The sequence below is a fragment of the Leptodactylus fuscus genome, chromosome 5 (genome assembly GCF_031893055.1).
Source record: "Leptodactylus fuscus isolate aLepFus1 chromosome 5, aLepFus1.hap2, whole genome shotgun sequence".
Lineage (NCBI taxonomy): Eukaryota > Metazoa > Chordata > Amphibia > Anura > Leptodactylidae > Leptodactylus > Leptodactylus fuscus.
This window is the reverse complement of record NC_134269.1, coordinates 184,698,170-184,719,498: the sequence shown is the minus strand read 5'-3', so window position 1 is coordinate 184,719,498 and position 21,329 is coordinate 184,698,170. Positions and strand designations below refer to the sequence as shown.

The window sequence follows — 21,329 nt, the reverse complement described above, 5'->3', positions numbered from 1 at the left end:
AACAAACAGCAGTTGAGAGTAAATTCCAACTGTGTCTGAACCAGAGGAGCGGTGGCTGTTACCAGATGCTAAAAACTGGAGATAGTGGAGGTGGTTAAAGGTCCTTTTGAAGTGGAGTTGTATACATTCACTACTTACATCACTGCGCCCTAAACATAAAAATAGTGCGTATACATTCTGCACGGAGAAATAACTTTATAGGGCGTATAGGTAAAACAAGTGAACTTTGCTATGTTCTTTATAATTGAAGCATATAGAAAAGGATAGTAGGATCCGCTCGACCAGGTAAGTTAAAAAATAACTTTTAATCCGACATGGTTAAAAAACACACAAAAGAAAATAGATGTGAAATGACAAAAAAGAAGAAAAATGGTGATTAAAACCACATTCTGATAGCTCTAGCTGACGCGTTTCAAGACACAAGGTCTCTTACTCATAGCTTTGCGTAAGAGACCTTGTGTCTTGAAACGCGTCAGCTAGAGCTATCAGAATGTGGTTTTAATCACCATTTTTCTTCTTTTTTGTCATTTCACATCTATTTTCTTTTGTGTGTTTTTTAACCATGTCGGATTAAAAGTTATTTTTTAACTTACCTGGTCGAGCGGATCCTACTATCCTTTTCTATATGCTTCAACTACAAAGTGCCTTAGTCAGAGGCCAGGATCGTGCACCCAGGAATTATAAGGACTTATCAAGCTAACTGGAGGTGGTGAGCTATATGCTTATTTTTCTTAGCTATTTATTGTTCTTTATAATTGTACATAAATTTAGTAACTAGTTTCAGGACTATGAGCCTTTCCATCTGCTCCCCTACTGACAGCAGGTTGGGCTTAACAAGGGAGGGGACGAGAATAAGACATCACTACAGGGTGGACTATACACAAGGTCAGTTTCCATTGTGTAACCCTGGTGCACATTGGTGGGGGTAAGAGCTGTATACACAAAATAGTAGAATATTTTTCAAACTTTTGTAAAGATGCTTATTCTATTAAATTATTATTATCATCATTATCATTCTCCACTGGCGCAATACAAAATGTGTTCAAAAAGTGCACGTAGCATTTCTGGATAAAGTGCCAAATAAGCAGAGGCTACAGAAAATTGAAGAACTGAAAAACGCCTATGAAAAATGTGAATAGAAAACACCTGTGCCGTATATGCTATTGAGGGCGTACGTGTCCACTGGGTGTACTTAAATTCCAGAGGGCTCTTACAAGGTCCCAATACACCCAGTGGACACTTCAGCAGTCAGTGGCATACAGAGTAGAAGTTTTTATATGTTCATTTTACAATCTATTTGGTGCTACAAGGACTATTGGCTATAACATCATACAAAGTGGCAGGAATGGTTTATAGGGGTATAACCTGGTGGCAGGTTCCCTTTAAAGGTCCATTCTACATTCCTTTAAACCTTATAGAATTTTGTTAAGAAATCTGGAGTCCCTAAGTGTTTAGGGGGAAACAGATTACGTGGCTTTAGAATTAGTAAAAGATTTTTTGGTTTCGGCCCTGAATTTAACGTAATTTCATTTTCCGTTCCATAGGGGCGTTGCTGGGGATAGGTGGTCTACTATAATATAACCATCACCAGGATACTTTGGGATTTGAGCATTAGTGTAATTCTATGCCCAGGCCATTTTCTGGGTAAAAAAAAATGAAAAATTTTTGGTCAGGACTTGTCAAAAGGTATCATAGGATTCGAAAATAAATCCCATAATTTTTTCCAGACTTTTATGCATCCCTTAAAACCACGGCTCACAGAGCCCAGTCCATAAACGAAGAGCAAACAATATATTTTCTAAGACTACTATTCATTTCTGTGCATTGATACTATAGTTAGACATTTATATGTTGCATATTTTACATATATTATCCGGGCACTTTTCTTGTATTTTACAAAGAACCGACTGGATTCATCCCCGCTCAGTAGACCTGTCCCTGTCCATGTGTAAATCTTAAGGCCTATATACACTTTAAAAGCCCCAAATCCTTGGATTTGTATGTATATATATATATATATTGCCACATTCTTAAAATCATGCATTTCTGCATTGCTATTGCACAGACTTAATACAGTTTTTTAAATATTTTTTATGAAAATTCATTATTTTTCCATGGCGTTCTAGCTGAACCTTTTCTTTTTTTCTATTTTTCATTATATTCCCCCCTTTTCATTACTTGTTTTAAATAACCCTCTTGTCCCCAACATATAGCAGTGAAATGCGTTGGGTACACGAATACAAGAAAGGATAATTGTTTCACTTGCATATCTCCTTATAAATGATCAATTTCCTAATCTGATCTCTTCAGTTCCTTCTCATTTCCTTTACACACAAAAGTTTTCTTAGATTGTCCACCCCCAAACCCTCTCACCAACTTTATGTTCACTGCTTATGGACATCCTCGCTACGTACTATCTTGTAGATGATCCAGTAGAATGTGTTGAATATAAGAAAAACCAAAGGGAATCCGATCCTTGAAACCTTGTCAATCTTCTTGGCCCGGCTTATGAAGAGCTTACGCATCTCTTCAGGAGATTTCGATGCTGGAGGTGCGGAGCTTGTTGGGTTGTTGTTGTTGTTCCCTTTCACAGAGATGCCGTCCTTGGCCTGGAGACATGCAGGACCCATTCCGTAAGCTGCAAAGCTGAATCGTCCTTCCCCAGTGTCATCCTCCTGCAAAAGATTGATCATAGGGCTCTACTCAAAATAAGACAGGAACGTTGCACCCTCTCCAACAGGCTCTCTCTTTCTTTTCTACTATTTCCTTAACTATTCTGCAATTTGGGCATCCACAAAACTAAATGTAGGCCTTCAAAATTTCTGTAGACGACTACAAACTACTAAAGAAGTTGGGTCCATGTTATTCACCCAAATCTTTCCCTAACCATTGCCTAAACTCAGTCTTCTGAGGGGCAACACGGTGGCTCAGTGGTTAGCCTTGCAGCGCTGGAGTCCTGGGTTTGAATCCTGCCAGGAACAACATCTGCAAGGAGTTTGTATGTTCTCCCCGTGTTTGTGTGGATTTCCTCCTATTCTACAAAGACATACTGATAGGAAAAAAATTGTACATTGTGATCCCTATATGGGGTTCACAATCTACATAAAAAAAAACAAAAAAATCCTCAGTCTTCTGTAAGAGATAACTATAGCTCCATTATCTTCTTAAGGAGGAATCCTTCTCTGTATATGGCCAATATGTCACACCAGTATGGTCTTATGCTTATTTTGTATATATTCTTTTAACCGCTGTTCAGTCCTGTCTTACGGTTACGACATTTGGTTAAAACGCGTAATAAAAAGTTTCTTAATTCTTGTTAAAGTTTCTGTAATTTTCAGGGACACATCTGACACTTGTCTCTAATACATATCTGGATCTGCCTTTAGCTGATATTTTTGTTGATACACCTGCTAATACGGATGATACACAGTCCTCAAAAGTGGGAATTAATAACCACACTCTGAGAACCGTCTGGGGTTGCCATAGCAAAGGCATCAGCTTGAGATATTACAGAGCAAATGTCACAAAAGAGATTACAAATCTAATAGTAAAGATACCTCGCGAAATTGCATTTTCTTTATAAATCAGAAATTCTTAACCCTTCCCTTTCTTCATAATAAGATTAACTATCCTTTCAAAGGTAAATAGTCCAAAAACTCCACCAAGGAGACCATGTCTGGAAATCGGTGGTCATGTTGCCCACCGGATGCAAAGGCATGGGGCTGGTAATAAATAAACAATATATGCTACTAGCTCTTTAGTAACTTAGAATGAGACCATATCGATCTCATAACGAAAGCACAGAGATTCAATATGGCGGCCTCTATTATTGGGGCCTATTTATGCAGTCACCAAAGCTCTTTACTTTAGGATAATGTTCACAACTAAGGTTGTTAAGAATTCAGTTAAGGGTTTCCTGCAGAGGGAAAGTATAGGGGTGCCAGTGGTCGCCGTTGTAATTGAGCCCCATTGCCCAGGAGGCCCACTGGTACCATTGGCACACCAAACCCTGATGCTGGAGACGTCAGGATGTAGAAGAGGTAAGTTATTTCCATTATTTTGGGGGTTCTAGACTGGGTTCTGACTTAGGAGTCAGACCTTGAGTATGGTTTAAGAGTCCAGGTCATGGAGTCTCTTTCCACCTCCAAGTACTTTACACCAGCCAGTATACTAGTTTGTTCATTGGTGCTCATCCTCTATGAGCGTTGCCCAACCTTGCCCAATGTTCAGGCATAGCAAGCACTGATCGATGAAAAATGTGGGACCCATTATTGGTAACAGACTTTCCCATGATCACTTGTTGCCTATTATTGGCCTGATAATCTTGCAGAATAATAGGACCTTTACACACATGGATTATCAGACAAGGTTTCCAAAGTCCTTACAATACATAGGGCTAGTTTTGTACCATTACACAATCTCTACTATGGCGCTGCTGCCTACTAGATACCCTGTGTAATAGTGACTACAGATAGTAGGATACATTAGTAATGTGGATGCACAAATGGCTCCTTCTTTGTAAGTTTTTGAAGTTCACGTTACTTGTAGAGGAGCCTTGTTTAGGGGTGCCGTGTCTAATGCAGGTGCAAAACAGGGGATCCTCATTCCTGATCCCACAGGCAAGATGGGGAACTCACTTTCATAAGGACAGGACAGTAGTCACGGAATAAAAAAAAAATATTTTTTTTCTTCAATGGACATATATGATTAAACCGAACATTTCTTATAATGTCAAATTATAGGATTGTCCTTAAAAAAAATCTCCTTCTCAGTATTTAATTACTCATATCCCCTGGTTTGCCTCTGCCGCCCACCCTCCCTTCACCCTCCATTTACCTATGCACCCTGCAAAAATATTCCCTTTCCTCACCTGGGCAAAAGTGTAGGAAAAAGATGACACTGTTAAGTATTTTGGTACATATTTACATGGAAATTCCTTTAATCTGGAATTCATGGACCCAACAATCACAAAGCAGAAGAAAACCATACACTAGATGGTTTTAATGCAAACTGCAGTTTCCAAACTGTGATCACAGCTATATCTGGCCTTAGCCCTGTTTGCATTTTTCAGACCAGGAAATTTTTGCCCAGATTACAGGAATTTGATTATGCATATAAAACATATTCTCTGACTTAAAGGCCATATGTGTTACTCTATTTCCTTTGTAACCTACAGAGGACAGAAGAAGGAATATAAGTAGAGTGACACATGACTAAGTAAAGAGGACCTTTCATGTCCTTGGGCACATGCAGTTTTATAGACAGCCGTCAGTGCGCTGAAGTCATAGACTAGTACTGGGGGGGGGGGGGTCGTCATGGCAGGGCGGTATGAATGCCACCTCTGACAGTATAGAACTACGAACAGACTGTCAGGAAGGTCGTTCCCAGCTGTCTAGCTGTCAGAAACCCCCTTGCACGGATATCTCTTCTCCCAGGGTACATAACGGGAAAGCCGACAGTGCATGAAAGGTCCTCTTTGAGGTTTGCTTGTAGTCTGTAACCATGGAGACATACAGGTCTGCAAAGGAGCTGTATACATACAATGAATATGTTTAAGTTAGACAGGGAAGCAAATGGTTACACATATCCTTTCATTTGTATGTAAAGAAAGATAAACCATATTAGATTGAAAATACACAAAATGTTATGGCTGCCATCAGTGATAAGTTTACTAGCCTAGGTTTTCAGAATGTTCTCTCACTTAAGACTATCAGAATAGCTGGCCGATACAGCGCACTATGCAGGGCTATTATGTCCAGAACAAGGATGGACACCATGAAAGAAACCTGATGGATCCTGGCCATTATACTCTATAGCAGGGGTCCTCAAACTGCGGCCCGCCAAGCACTTCTGTCTGGCCCCGCCGACAACGCCGGCAGGCGTGCATTTATAATGAAGCTCCTGGGGAGATCGGGCCAGGCCATGAAGCGCACTTCACTTTACCTATTGGAGGGCACCGCTCCCGATGTCTGTGCGACCTGCTCTGCCTCCGGCCCACTGTTTAAAAAGTTTGAGGACCCCTGCTCTATAGAGTCTGTTAGATGCCACTGGTGTCCACTACAGGAGGAGTGTGATATTGCTGTCATTCTCATTGTTTTGTTCCTACGATGGTGCAGAATAGGAATGATGTAAAGCAGAACCTCATTTAGACATGTTGGAAAACTGCACTGGTGGATGTCCAGGAGTTAGAGCCATGACCGATGTCCCCATATGAAGAGTACGACACTGAGAAAAATACTAGGCTCTTTCATTCCTGATTTTGTCATTGACTTCCATAACACGAAAGAATCAAACTTTGAAAACCATTTACTGCAGTTGTATAAAGGTCGAGCATGCACAATCACTGCGATATTAAACCAGTGGGTTTCCCATCAGAAGGGAAGGGGTCTAGGTGTTTTTTTTTTTTTACCAACTGCCAACAATGAGGGCATTGATGGAGGTCGCTGCTCCTGGATCTCCACTGACATAACAAATGACCCTGGTGAGCCCCTTTAACTCACCTATAGTATGAATACCATCCTATAATATGAAGATCATTGTCCTACACAAGCCTATCATATATGACTAGGATTGAAAAGTGAGCAGCTTATTGGTTGCTGTAGGCAGGCACACAAAACGTTTAGATTCTTACACCCTCATACTACTTGGTCAACCATGGATCAACTTGTATATCTCTATACAATATAACGTAGCGGTCCTATGAAACTGTTACTAAATCACCTAAAGGTTTAATTTGATCGGAGTTGGGAAAAATGGCCCTAGGTCGGCAACCTAAAACTGGTGTGAGTTATCATGAATATGTTATGGAAAGTGGCTAGCAAGGCACATATTTGGCAAAAGGAGGGGAGTTGTGTGAAATGTGCACCACATAAGCACTCTTCTAACTCGGTCTGTTTTTGTCTGGAAAGGGGGGGGCTCGATGGCTCTCCGAACAGGAGAAACCTGGTTGCACCCATTGGCTGTGCAGTAGCTGTGACCCCTTGGTACCGCACACAGTCTTTGTGCACTACAGCCTGTTGTCTTGTAGTCATGTTAGACAGAAAGCCTCTGATACAATAGGGAAATCTTCCTTTGGGTCTTCCAACCAGACCTCCATGCTTTTCTGACATTCTACCTGTGCCAAGCCCGTTGTTTTTGTCTAGCATGATGAACTAATTGTGAGCCTGAGTGTTGAGCACAAACTACTTAGAGAAATGTTCTGTTTCGGTCGTGTGGTCTGCTGATGTTCCTGGTAGTTATCCTGTCTTGTGCTGAATATTGTCTACCTTAGGTAGTAAGAGCTGGTGACAATGTGTCGGTGTGAGGATTGTGTATTTCTTGACATTTCTACACTGTAGGTTGAGCCCAGATTGGAAGGACAAGTGTGGTCAGATGGGGCTACAGGTCCCTGGCCCATACAAAGCAAAATATATGGAAGTGAGACTGCAATGACAACTTTGACTTAGTAGAATTATCAAAAAGTGTGAAGCCCTTTCAGCCAAAGTATGAAGAATATTTTATGCTTCTCTCAGATACTCAGCCCTGTTTTGTTTTGCCTCAAGACATCAATTTCGTAAAAGCTGTAGGACGGCATGCACAAGAATACAATGTCGCCTGGAGGTGGAAATCCCATTTTAACAATGAAGGTAATGGCAATTGCTACATTATGTTTATCACCAACACATTAGATCTTTGCTTTTAGTAGTGCGGAAATACGCAGTCAGTTATCCTACGTGAGCTGAAGACGTGAAGCTATGCTGGTATCTCGTCACTTCATTGTATCACTTCTTTATGACATTGTCAGAGTATCCAAAGAGCCGTCTAAATGATCTTGGACCACAGATTAAATAAATTGAGGTCTTCTTACATTTCCTGTAATATACCATTAGGATGCATGGCTGCTTTTATGGCCAAAACACTACCAAGCTATTTTCTGTAGTTTCTCAGTTCTCTTTAGTGGAAAACAACATGTAATGTATCTGTATAAGAGCACGTAAGATTAAGTTCACTAGAAATAGTTGAATGGAACCTGTCGGGTGTCTTGTTTTTCACGCTAGCTGAGAGCAGTACATAATAGAGAGAGAAGCTGGTTATATTAGTTGGAGAAAAGTTTCTCGGTTAGGTCTTATGCATATGGCCATGCCGTTTTTCACAGACCTAATGAAAAATTGCCCGTGTGTCCATGTAGGTGTATGGACTACCATTATTTACATAGCAGTGAATAATGGCCATGCGATGACCGTTTTTGAAACAGCCGTCACATGGCCATTACAGAACCCCTGAATTTCAATGGGTCTATTCACATGGCACTTTGTATGTCCGTTTTCATGGACCAAGACAGGGCATGTAAGTTTTTTTTGATGGCTGTGAAACCATGATCAAAACAGACATGTGAATAGACACATTTAATGTGTTCTCAAAACGGACTTTGCTAAAACGGCATCAAACGTCTGTTTTTCGTGGTTATTTGAAGGCGGAGAAATCCTGAGACAGTGAGAGTAATGCTTACCCTGCTCATTCACAATGATTGACAGCTGTCAGTGTTTGAAGTGAAGGCTTTCAATCACTGTGTGTGGGCGGAGTAATCAGGACTGTCACTATCTCTCCTAGGAGTCCTGTCAGTCCTGTTCCTGGACAACTGAGCCGACTTTGCTGTGGGCTACAGGTTCTATACTAGGGATGGACTGCATATCAATGGGGAGGGTGCAGCGGTGCTGGGGGAGAAGGAGGCTAAACGGTTGGAGGAATGTTTAAAGGGGCTCTATCTCTGGGAAAAGTCATTTTTAACTAATGACATCCTTGCATAGCCTTTCGAAATGCTATTCCACACTTACCTTTAGTATGTAGATTGCCTCAGTGGTTTCTGAATAAGTCCGTTTCTATTCATATGCTAATTAGACTGGTGCACAATGCATCGTGCACTCCCCTTTGCTATTGTTTCCTATGCACAGGCTGCTGCTGCTGCTGACTTCCTGCTTACTGTTTGCCTCACACACATAGGAGATAATAGCAGGGACGAGTGCTGCTGGGAACTTCCTGTGCTGGCTGGAAGCTAATTAGCATATGGATAAAAATGGACTTATTCAGAAACCACTGAGGCAATCTACATACTAAAGGTAAGTGTGGAATAGACTTTCTAAAGGCTATGCAAGCATGTGATTAGTTCAAAATGACTTTTCCCAGTGATAGAGCCCCTTTAAATGCAATGGTAAGCAGCTACTCTGGCATTTAAGAAATTCTTGAGAACACTTTTCCCTCATTGACCCCCACAAATTCTGTAATTGGGGATGCTGATTTGTTGCATGGCATCTGGGGACTCAGAAAGTCCTACTGGGACTAAAAACTATCAAAACTCAAAGATTAAGAAAATGTTGAATATTTTTTTAAAAAAAATCTGCAGAAATAAAAAATGCATTCTTATGTTAAAAATGACTAAGAATTAGAGATGAGCGAGTAGTACTCGATCGAGTAGGTATTCAATCGAATACTACGGTATTCAAAATACTCGTACTCGATCGAGTACCACTCACTGTTCGAATGTAAAAGTTCGATGCAGAACCAGCGTTGATTGGCTGAATGCTATACAGTCGGCCAATCAATGCTGGCTCTTCTCCTACCTTTAGAAGTCTTCTCCATGCAGCTTCCCCGCGGCGTCTTCCGGCTCTGAATTCACTCTGCCAGGCATCGGGCCTGGGCAGAGCCGACTGCGCATGTCCGCTTGTAGTGCAGGCATGTGCAGTCGGCTCTGCCCAGGCCCGATGCCTGGCAGAGTGACTGAAGAGCCGGAAGACGCCGCGGGGACGCTGCAAGGAGAAGACTGCATGGAGGATCCAGCCCGACCCTCACTCGTGGACTTGGTAAATATAATTTGATCAAACGTTGCCTACCCCTGAAACGAGCATTTTCCCCCCATAGACTATAATAGGGTTCGATATTCGATTCGAGTAGTCTAATATTGAGGGGCTACTCGAAATGAGTATCGAACCTCGGACATTTTACTGTTCGCTTATCTCTACTAAGAATGAAAAACAATACATACACTCATTAACAAAATGCACTCAGATAGAAATGTCAGATTGCATGCAGCTATATCTCAGGCAGATACAGTATATATGATATGACGTATATGATTAGATATCTGATTAGATGCTGCATCTTGCCACAAGAGGATGTAATAGCACTTCCCCATCTGCCCTACAAAAGGCTCTTAGAGGTCCTTACATTTGTGTAGTGTACATTTTAGTGAGAGAACGTTGACTGCTAGATATGCCTCTACGATGCACTAAAAGACATTTTGCCTGGTTAACAAATTTTGAGAAGAGGTACATCATTAGACTGAGAGAAACAGCATGGTCGCTTTCACAAATTGCCTTTCTGACCTAGCTATTAGAAGATGTTGGGAGCAGAACGGTTATACATGACGAACAGACCCCAGACTGCCCAGACTTTCCACTACTAGACAGGATAGTTTGACCTGCACACTGCTCTAACTGCTGGTGTGTTGGTCTAAAGAGCTATCGCGAATGTCTTGCAGTGCAGGAAATCCAAATTTGCTGTCTCTCATGGTGGGGCTACCCCCTGGCATTTTTCAGCAGGATAATGCTCCCTTGCACACAGCAAGGCTTTCCCAGGAATGTCTCTGCCAGAAGTGACAATTAAAAGGTTATTCACAACCTGCTGAAGATGTATATACTCCCCCGCCTCCTCAATCGCTCCCAAAATGTCCCCATAATTTTGCCAAAACAATTCTTCATTGAGTTCTGGAAAGCCTTCACCAAGTTCATTTCATTCTTTTTCTTTCACATGTATTTACTTCTCCCTTATTATACTTTATGACATTTGATTTGTTTGTCCTGGTTAGAGATGAGCGAGTATTGAAATATTCGATATTCAATATTTGTTTCGAGTAGCCCCTCAATATTCGACCGAATATCGAATTCCATTATAGTCTATGGGGAAAAAATGCTCGTTTCAGGGGAAACCACAATTCGACTAAGGAGAGTCACCAAGTCCACAATGACACCCCAGGAAATGATGCCAACACCTCTGGAATGCAACTGGGACAGCAGGGGAAGCATGTCTGGGGGCATCTAACATGCCCAAGTTCCAGTATTACCTCAATATCACAGCCTATCAACTAGACACTTTCCACACTCAATAGAACCTCTATGAAAGTTGAAAAATACTTGGAAAACTTCTTTCCTCCACAATAGTATGGACAGAAACACAAATTTTAAGCTAAAGAAACATTAGCATACACCCCTTTAAATCACGTTGCCCATGACAACCACAGATGGCATAGGCAATGGGAAATCCAACAGTACATACCCTTAACTGTCATAGTGTATGTGTGTGTGATGTGGTGAGACCTCCAAAAAATACTTTTCTGGCCTTTGAGGTCAGCCCTTCCAAATTAAGTTAGAGGCCCTTAAGCTGACCTACCAACAGAGATTAAGGCCCTTGAAACTGACTTCAGCCTCTTACCAGCAGAGTTTTAGGCCCTTTAAGTTAGTTCAGCCTTGCACCAGCAGAGTTTTTTGCCCTTTGGCTGAGTTGAGCCTTGCACCAGCAGAGTGTTAGCCCCTTTAAAATTGTTAGCCCCTAAAACGGTGGTTCCAGAACCATCAATCTGATTGTGTGGGATTGATGCAGTGGATTGGACTGAGGACCCAGACATTGACCTTGATTTTGATTGGGAAATCAATAACATTTTGGCATCAAGTCCTGGGGGTAACTTTTAATTAGAGGACCGCAAAGGTGGAGAATTGGCTGCAACCACTACTACCGGTAATGGTCCTCTAATATCGGACTCTACATTACCTCTACAGGTTTCTGATCAGGTGTTAATAGTCCAAACAACATGCTCCAGTACTTTACATGTAGATCAGAAACCACTTTCCCTTCCGACGCCAGATTTAACCAAGCTTCATCATCATCATCCTGCTGAGATGGAGCCACTAAAGGAAACCTTGCCTTCCAAGGCATGTTCTGGAGCTGTGACTGAGCCAAATCTAAACACAGAGTTCATCACAAGGCTGACAGACCCAACTCCAAATGCTGCAGCACAAGCAACCAGCAGTCAGACTAAGATTGTCTCTTCTTCAAGTAAGGCACAAGATTCTTTGGAACCAGAACAGGAAAAGCCAGTGATTGCCATTGCAGCAGTGCCTAGGCCAGACCTGGGCAATGTACGGCCCGCAGGCCACATCCGGCCCTCTGACTGCTTCTATCTGGCCCGCATAGCTAGTTGAAGTTTTTTCAAGGACCTGTGATGATGTCATCACAGTCTATCACCAGGATAGGCTATGACTCGTTAGTGGGCGGAGCCACACGGGACTGTGTGCTTTCTGCAAGCTGCCGGCAATGGAGGCTGCTGGATGATAAAGAAGAGGGAAGAGACAGCATGTGTGAGCAAGAAGGGGGAACTAGGGGCAGATGTAGGGGGGCAGTTAAACTGAATGCACATGGAGAGGGGACATTAAACTGGGACAGCTGAAGGAGGATATTAAACCATGGGGGGTAGCTGGAGGGGGACATGTCTGCCTCTACTTGCCCCCAGTTTAATATCCCCTCTAGTTTCTGCTGGTTTATACTGGGGCACCAGGAGAGGGACTTAATACTGTGGGACATTTGGAGGGAAACATTATAATGTGGGGGTGTATAATGTTAGGGTGACAGTAGGAGGATTTTACTTTGTGGGGCACATGGAAAAATGATTGAGAATGGGCAGAGTCAGCGGAGAAGTGGGTGGAGCTAAATTTGCCGCTGTGCGCATGGCCCTCTAGAACCGTTACAATTTCTCATGTGGCCCCATGGGAAAATTAATTGCCCTACCCTGGCCTAGGCCATATTTCAGAGCAGTTCATTCATAGATTGAATTGGAGAAAAATAAGAACATTTATTGTGATCGAGTCTTCATGCACATTAGTGGGCATGGACAACCTAACGTACAAGATCCTCATGCTGAGCTGGCCTCATTACTGAACAAGATCAACCAGGATAATCAGGGCTGAAAACAGTCATGACATCTTACCGAAAGGAATCACCCTTGGTTTGGAAAGAAGCCATCTAAATGGTGCACCTTTAATTGAGTTGAACATTGCACCAGCAGTATGCTAGGCCCTTTGGGTGAGTTGAGCCTCTAACCAGCAGAATGTTAGGCCCTTTGGGTGAGTTGAGCCTTTAACCAGCAGAATCTTAGGCCCTTTGGGTGAGTTGAGCCTTTAACCAGCATAGTTTTTGGCCCTTTGGGTGAGTTGAGCCTCTAACGAGCATAGTTTTTGGCACTTTGGGTGAGTTGAGCCTCTAACCAGCATAGTTTTTGGCCCTTTGGGTGAGTTGAGCTTTGCACCAGCAGAGTTTTTGGCCCTTGGGGTGAGTTGAGCCTTTAACCAGCAGTGTTTTTGGCCCTTTGGGTGAATTGAGTCTTGCACCAGCAGAGTTTTTGGCCCTTGGGGTGAGTTGAGCCTTTAACCAGCAGTGCTTTTGGCCCTTTGGGTGAATTGAGCCTTTAACCAGCAGAGTTTTAGCTTTTGGCTCTTGGGATGAATTGAGGATTGTAGGAGTCTAATATTATGCTCTGATGAATAGAGCCTTGTCGGAGCATAATATTAGGCCCTTGAGGTGAGCCTTAATGGTGTGATTTAAAATTTTGTTTTTCAACTGTGATGGTGGAGGAGGAGGCAGAGGAGGAGGAACTGAAGAGCTGCAGAACACACATGCAACTTCATGTTGGGGTGCTTGACACTGGTGGACATGCAAATGATGTGTCAGTCCAGTGGCCGTTCATTTTGATCAGCGTCAGCCGGTCAGCACTGTCAGCTGACAGATGGCTGCGCTTGTCGGTGATGATGCCACCGGCTGCGCTGAAGACTCTTTCTGATAGAATGCTGGTGGCAGGGCAGGACAGCACCTCCAAGGCGTAAAGCGCAAGTTCCAGCCACAAGTCCAACTTTGACACCCAATAAGTGTAGGGCACAGAGGGATCAGGGTATTCCCGCAACATGCATCTATACTTGTCCCTCCTGGTGACACTAGGCCCCTCAGTGGTGGTAGTTTGGCGAGAGGGTGCCATTAAGGTGTCCCAGACCTTGGAGAGTGTGGACCGGATGGCAGTTTTTAGCCTGTTGGAGGAACTGTCCTCTCTGTCGCCCACAAGAGTTGATGGAAACATTTACATAATATTTTTCACAAGTTGCTTGTGGCAATCATGAATGCGATTGGCCCTCCCCTCTTCCGGAATGAAAGACAATATTTTATTTTTATGTCGGGGGTGGAGGATTGCAAAAATCCAGTATTGGTTGCTCTCCAGGATTTTGACAGTGTGTTTTGGGGGAGTTTTTCGCGAGTGGCTAGGACAGTGAACATCTTGGGCTTTTGCTGGGTCTGCCCTGGCTTCTGTGAAGCAGCTGTCCTCTGCTTCTGGACATGCCTCTGCCTGTAGCCACCCTTTTTGGTGCTGCGCTTGCCTCCAGATCTACGCTGCTTTCCCCTCTAGATATTACCCCTACCCAGGTCGGGTTGGTCGCCTTGTTGTCCACCACTTCCTCTTCCAATTCCTCAATCTGCTCCTCCTCCTGCACATGACAACAGCCTGCCATGATGGAAACTGTGTCTCGTCATCATCACTAATGACGGGTTGCGGGGGCCACAACCACAAAATCGCCAGGAGATGGCGGATGCTCCACTGTTTGGGCATCAGGACACACAAAGTAATCTAGTAGCTCTTGGGATTCGTGAAGTGATGGGACTTGAGTGAGGGACAGTTAAAGGACCCGAAAACAGCTCCTGGGAGGGGCAAAGGTGGGATGACTCTGCTGGGAAGATTGGGCATGTTGGGAGGAAGGAGGGGCAGACTCTTGGCTAGGAAGACGATTGGAGGTAGTGGCTGACTGGCTGGTAGAAAAGCTGCTGGAAGAGTTATCCACTAGCCACTGCAGCACCTGTTCCTGGTGCTCGGGCCTGGTCAATGTTGTACCCTGCACCCTGCTTAATGTAGTCATCAAGCCAGGGATTGTGGAGAAGCGCAATGCTGGCTGTCCCTCACCAGTAACCATTGGATGCGCTGTAGCTTGAACACAACCTTGCTCCGCAGCTGCATTTCCACGCCCCCAGCCTCGTCGCCGTCCCTTTGCACTATCCTTGCGCATTTTGAGATGTATAGCAATGTTAATTTTTTTTGTGTGAGTGAGGGAGTTCACAAAATGATGGATTGTATACAAATTTATTCATTTTTTTGTATACAGATGGTAGATATATTGGGCGTATATACTACCGTATATACCGGATGACAATATACAGGAATGAGTGAGTAAGTGAGTGAGTTGACAAACAGCTGGATTGTATACACATTTTTGTATACAAATGACAGTATACAGCTTTCTTATCACCCCTATGTGACAGGTATATAGAGTATACCAGTGGTGGAGAATTTGAGCCCTAAAAAGGGCTTTTGTGAAATTGCAGGAGCTAAGTGTATATACTAGCAGTGCCGCACCTCCCATGAGGCGACCTGAAGCGAGCGCTTCATGCGGCGCTATGCCAGGTCCTCAGGGAGGGCGGCATTTTTGCTAATCTAAGCCAGTCCAGGACAAGCTGTCCTAGACTGGCTTAGAACCGAGCGGTGGTTTGGGGAGGCCACTGGAGCAGCGCTGCTCCAGCAGCCTCCCCGCATGCTCAGGCAGAGCGCAGGCAGTCTCCGGGCCTGCTTACACTCTGCTGGCGAACGGTGCTAAGCCCCGCCCCCTCTGCTAAGCCACACCCCCTCTGCTAAACCACGCCCCCTCCCCGGCGGGGGGGGGGCGGCTTTCTGCACTTCGCCTTGGGCGGCGAAAGGGGCAGCTTCACCCCTGTATACTAGTGGTGTATATACACTGTTGAAGTAGTTTAGCTCTTAAAAGAGCTGTTTGTTTTAATTTTTCCTGCCTATCCAAACCTAAATCCTCTCTAGCCCTCAGCACAACATCTCTCCCTATCTAACTCCAAACCGCAAATGACACGAATATGGCTGCCACTATTCTTAAAAATCCGAGGTCACCTGATTTTGCCAGCCAATGACTTTTTCACATTTTTTTTCGATGCCTACGTATTCCTGCTTCCTGTCCAACTTCCCTGCACAGTTATTGGTGCAAAAAAAGCGCCAGGTAAGGTGGGAGGGGATTCAAATTTTCACTGTGTTTACCGCGTGGTATTCAATAGGAATCGAATATCTCAAATAGCCTGATATTCAGTTGAATACCTACTCGATCGAATGGTATTCGCTCATCTCTAGTCATGGTATCTGATTTGTGTTACTGTTTTGATTTGATTATGCGGCTCTGCTTCGACAGAGATTTTGTTTCCCTCCACTTCCCGCATTCCCCTCCTGCTCCTTTATGTTGTTCCTTGTTCGTCCCGGTCCTCCCCATCGCTTACCCCGTATCCTCCCTCATTTTGTATCCACATTATTGTTTCTTATTTGACTTGTGCTCTTCTGTTGCAAATTATTTGGAAAAAAATTTCAATAAAATTCTTAATGTTTAAAAGGTTATTCCCATCTGAAGGATCCTATCCATACTGCTAGCTTATGTAAATTCCAGGGTTTTCCTAAATACAGTGCTTTAGCAATGCTGGTTCATTTGCCTGCTATGTGAAATTATTCCTCCCATTGTTTACACATCGTTCATTTGGTCCTGTTCCTGTCCTGTGATAACAGGTTGGAGGGATGAGTCACTGCTCTCTGGAGGGGCTGAGTTCTATGTTATGTACAACTCTGTGGTCAGGACAATTAGTTCAGCTAATTGCAGCTCACTGATAAAGGCTAAGACAGTGTCTGTCATCTCTCTATGGGTTTACTGCAAGTCTGTTCTCTCCTCTGCAGAATGTAAGTTTTTTTTCCTCTCCAACCCTGTGTAGTGTAATATACATTACATAACATGATACATAATATCATAACTGTGCATATTATTTGATTTGCATTTATATTAAGTTAGATGTCTAGTAAACATAATAAATAATCTTTTATGGTAAAGGAAAAAATCTATATCTAGTGTGGTACTTCATAGTGCCCGGTCCATCAAACGATCACCTTCCCCCAACTTGTGGACGAATACAGAATGTGAGAAGAGAAAGCAGGAAAGCTAGTGAGAGTACGATTGATGAGTAAATCCCTTTAAGAATTTATGAGATCAGCTTCAGCAACCTGCAAGTGTGCAAGATCTACAGGCTTAGATGCAACATCTATGGGTAACATTACATTGTATACAAGCTAAACGTGGCCCAACAGGATACTAAAGCTTTGTTTCAATTTTACAGTTTTTAAAAAAGGTCTGTTAGTGCTATCAATAGGTTAATAAGTGCACCCAAATACTTTTAGTAGTGTTTTGAGTGAGTTCTGGGTTTGACTGTGAGCTCCTGCCAATTTCTGCAGTTGTTTACATGGTTATCTTCCTGTTCTGTTTTCCTACAACTACCATGATGCCTTGGGCGACTCATAGCTGACTCCCTTCCCCTCCCTCTCTCACTCCCTCCCTCTCCCTGTTTCCCTAGCTAGCCCACCCACTACTAGCCCTTCCTAACTAACTTAAACCCCCCCCTATCCCATCATACTTACCTGTCTTTCGGCAGGATGTTTTGGGCATGGGAGGTCACTCTGGCTCTGTTACACAGGCATGGGTGGCCGGCAGATGTCAAGAAGAGGAGATGCCAGAAGAAGTGACATCCCGTGACCTCCCCTGCCTGGAAGACAGGTAAGTATAATGAGGTAGAGGGGGGTTAGTATAGGATGTTACCATTAAAGGTGCCCTTTAATGAGGCAGCCCCTGGGAGATAAGAGACAATGTGGGATACGCAGTAAGTGGATACTTACATTAGAGGGGTCCTTGTACATAATGGAAAGTACAATGGCTTTCCTTAGTTGGCAGAGATATTTTTGAGCTATGGATGGTGGCAAAAGAGCCGTATATTATTATGACGCAGCTATTATTTTTATTCATTCCATTGCCATAGAGATTGTAATCGTGGCTGACCTATCATCGGAGTTGTGGTTGGAGATAGATCATGTTTCCTTTTATACAGAATTACCTCTGCAGAGCAATTTTTCTCTGGAATTAAAATAAAGGCCGCAATAGTATTTTCATTGTGTGATTAGTGGGATCAGCGCTCTGCAGCGCTACAGTAATGAATAACATCAATTATTCTGTTCTCTCCGAGAAATCTATTAAGTATAACATTAGCCTTTTTATGCCGGAGATGGCCGCAGGGTTTGCACACAACCGATGTATACCAGACGGTAAGAGGCCGCTCACACTTCCTGTTACATGAAAGCTGTCAGGAAGGGCCCATGTTATTTTACAATACAATTATATGGAACAGAGGCAGAAACATTAGGCCTACCCAAGAGATTTCTGTAAGGGTGGCCTCACAGTACCTGCCGTCTCAATTTTTCTTTGTAAATAGTTCAGGCAAATAAAAGAAACATATATCTTATGAGAGGGCAGTGCTTCTATCTCCTATTATCACCTCCCCTGACTGCTCAATTGCTCAATTCACTGCTTAGAACCATTCTCTCAGAAGTCAAGACTGCAGTTCATAGACGTCTATGGAGAGGGGAGGAAGAAGAAGAAGGAATGAAAAGCATAATGACATACTTGTAAGATTTCTATTTCACCAGAGCTTAATTTATATCTATAATGTGCAGTGTTGCTAAAGTCTACACCCTCTCCATAGACGTCTATGTAATGTAATCTTTCAGTGAAACAGCTTAGCAGGCAGGAGAGGGACATTTCATCTAACAAGATATACTACATAGTTTCTTGATCTTTTCATATAATCCTTTACTTTTTAATTTTGTTGCAAATTCTAGCATTACTATGTCATAAACATTGTATGCAAATGAGGAAATGTAGGGAATCAATTTGTAGGTAAGGGTATATTTTGTCCAATGACTGCTATAAAAGCTAACTTAATGATGAGGTGTTGTACTGTGGTAATGACTCCGACATGTCTGATTTAGTAAATACGCCTCGAAAAGCAATTCTAGAAAACCTTTGTGACGTCTAAGAGGTGCTGTTTTTTCATAACAGTCGGAGAATGTCCAATCACTGTATGTAGGAACATGCTCCATTTGGAAGAAGGAATGGAAGCCAAATTTATTCACAAAGCTGATGTAGTTAAAAAAAGAGGTAGTAACAGAAGGCATAAGAAAATACGCTTAGACGTGTTATTTTATGGTTCATGGTACCATGTTGCTGTGGTGTATATAGAAAATCCATAGCACAAGTCAAAATGGGGACTCCTTCATTCAGGGACAAGGAGTCTTACTCCCTTCTCAGCTAAAGGACAGTCAAACTATCTGCACCTCACAATTTTGCTGCCATTGTGGAAAGGTAGAGATCTGCTCAGCTGCCCTGTAAGGAAGGAAATATGGCTACTTTGAGCTAGTTCCCCCTAGGCCTCATAGTAATGGCATGCGTTGCCTATAGAGATGAGCGAGTAGTATTCGATCGAGTAGTCGAATATTGAGGTCTACTCGAATCGAATTTCAAATTTTCGAATATTTCACTACTTGCTCATCTCTACCGTATACGTTTTTTTTTTTTAATGCCTACGTTGTCCTAGTTCCTGGCCCACCTCCCCTGCATAGTTATTGGTGTAAAAAAAAGCGCCAGGGAAGGCGGGATGGGAATAGAATTTTAATTGCGTTTACTGCGTGGTATTCGACCGAGTACGAGTATTTCAAATACCGTAGTATTCGATTGATTACCTACTCGATTGAATACTACTCGCTCATCTGTAGTTGCCTATAGTATGTCCTTGACTGCAGCCATTTTGTTTAGATATACAGGTGCACTAGGCCGAATTTTTATCAAATAATTATTGGTAGGTTTAAAGGTGCTTTACTGGATATTTTAAAGTTAGGACAGACCATCACTATCTGATTGCTGGGAGCTGACACTCGGTTCCTGCACCGATCAGCTGATAAGCTGGTACTGTACAAGGTATGGAACTGGAAGCAACTAACTCCATAATTGTGTACTGACAAACAACAATATTCTATCTCAGCTTCCAATGGGAACAGAGCAGCAATAATGCCACTATACAATGTACAGAGCCACCTCCTTCTCGCTGTGTACACTGTAGACTGTCAGGCTCAGCATGTGTCCTAAGCAAATGATTGGTGCAGGAGCCAAGTGTTGGCTCTCCACCGATCAGATACCACCAGGTGATGGACCCTTACCGAACTAATATTGATGATCTATCCTGGGGAATGTTATTAGTAAAATACAAACCGCTTTAATAATTTTATATGGCCATAGACATGGACAACCACATTAAAGGAACATGACTGGTAAAACTAATTCTGAACAGTGAGCGGCACAACAAAGATCACTGATGGAAGCGGCTCTGTCTCCTCAAGCACGCTCTACCAGTTTTGCCCAGGATGTGCCCTTTATTCTTTAAGGCACAATTCACTCCAAACTACTATCTATCATATATGATGGTTACCTTGTGATGTCGTCTCCTCCTCCTGAAACGTAAAAGTTCCTTGTGCTGTCGAGATACAAAGTTGACAGCTGCATATTCCAATAGGGCAGAAAAGACAAAAAGTAAGCAGACTGCCATCCATATATCAATAGCTTTCACATAAGACACCTGTAACATAAGGTAAAAAAATTGATTAAATTTGTATGTTAATAATTTACATATCGCCATTGTCGCCATATTGCATTGAAATTACCTTCCACATAGAGAACATCAAGAACTGAATAAATGATGACATTAAGTGTGTCCTATGCTGTGCTAATAAATATTAACATAGGATACTGTTGACCTGCAATACCCGAGAGAGCCACACACAAGAGTGGCACTGTTTCTGAGAGGCCTCTTTTCAAATCTTTTAGGAAAGAGTTGGAAGGTCCCATACTCATAAGGTTGTCAAATGGCTATTGAATATATCTCCCATTGAGACTTCTAGTGTTTTTTTCAGCTCTTGGTTCTAACCACCCATCTTGGCTAAGTGAATTTACAGTATACAAACTTACCGCACTATCAGGCAATTTTTCTATTCTGGAGACACTGTAGACAACTAAATGCATATATGTTTTTAATAATTATCACCAACTTTTATCTTATTTTCATATCTATTGGGGCTTCTACTTTGAAACTAGCGACAGATGTTACCAACAGCCTTCTAATCCAATAGACCTATTATTATTATTATTACATTTTGTGTATTTTGTGGGCATTAGACTTAACCCTGAACTCCACTCAAGGAAGTGGCAAAATAATTGTGAATACCAGAAGGTCTCATTTAAAGTACTGAAAGACCACAACCAGACCTTGGGCCGTCATCTAGACAGTTATTGGTTGTC

The 21,329-nt window shown here is 42.7% G+C and overlaps 1 protein-coding gene across 3 annotated transcripts in view; it reads right to left on the bottom strand.

Annotated features, from left to right (window-relative positions):
- Window positions 1-2,166: 2,166 nt before the first annotated feature.
- GLRA1 (glycine receptor alpha 1) overlaps window positions 2,167-21,329 on the bottom strand; it is a 123,982-nt gene continuing 104,819 nt past the window's right edge. For 2 of the 3 annotated variants that reach the window (XM_075274893.1, XM_075274896.1), the window contains 2 exons: window positions 20,464-20,610; window positions 2,167-2,699 (listed from right to left, as the gene is read on the bottom strand). In XM_075274893.1, the coding sequence (XP_075130994.1) occupies window positions 2,385-2,699; window positions 20,464-20,610 (462 nt within the window). In that variant the 3' untranslated portion in view covers window positions 2,167-2,384. The remainder of the gene's footprint in view (window positions 2,700-20,463; window positions 20,611-21,329) is intronic. The other variant, XM_075274894.1, reaches the window with a different exon arrangement.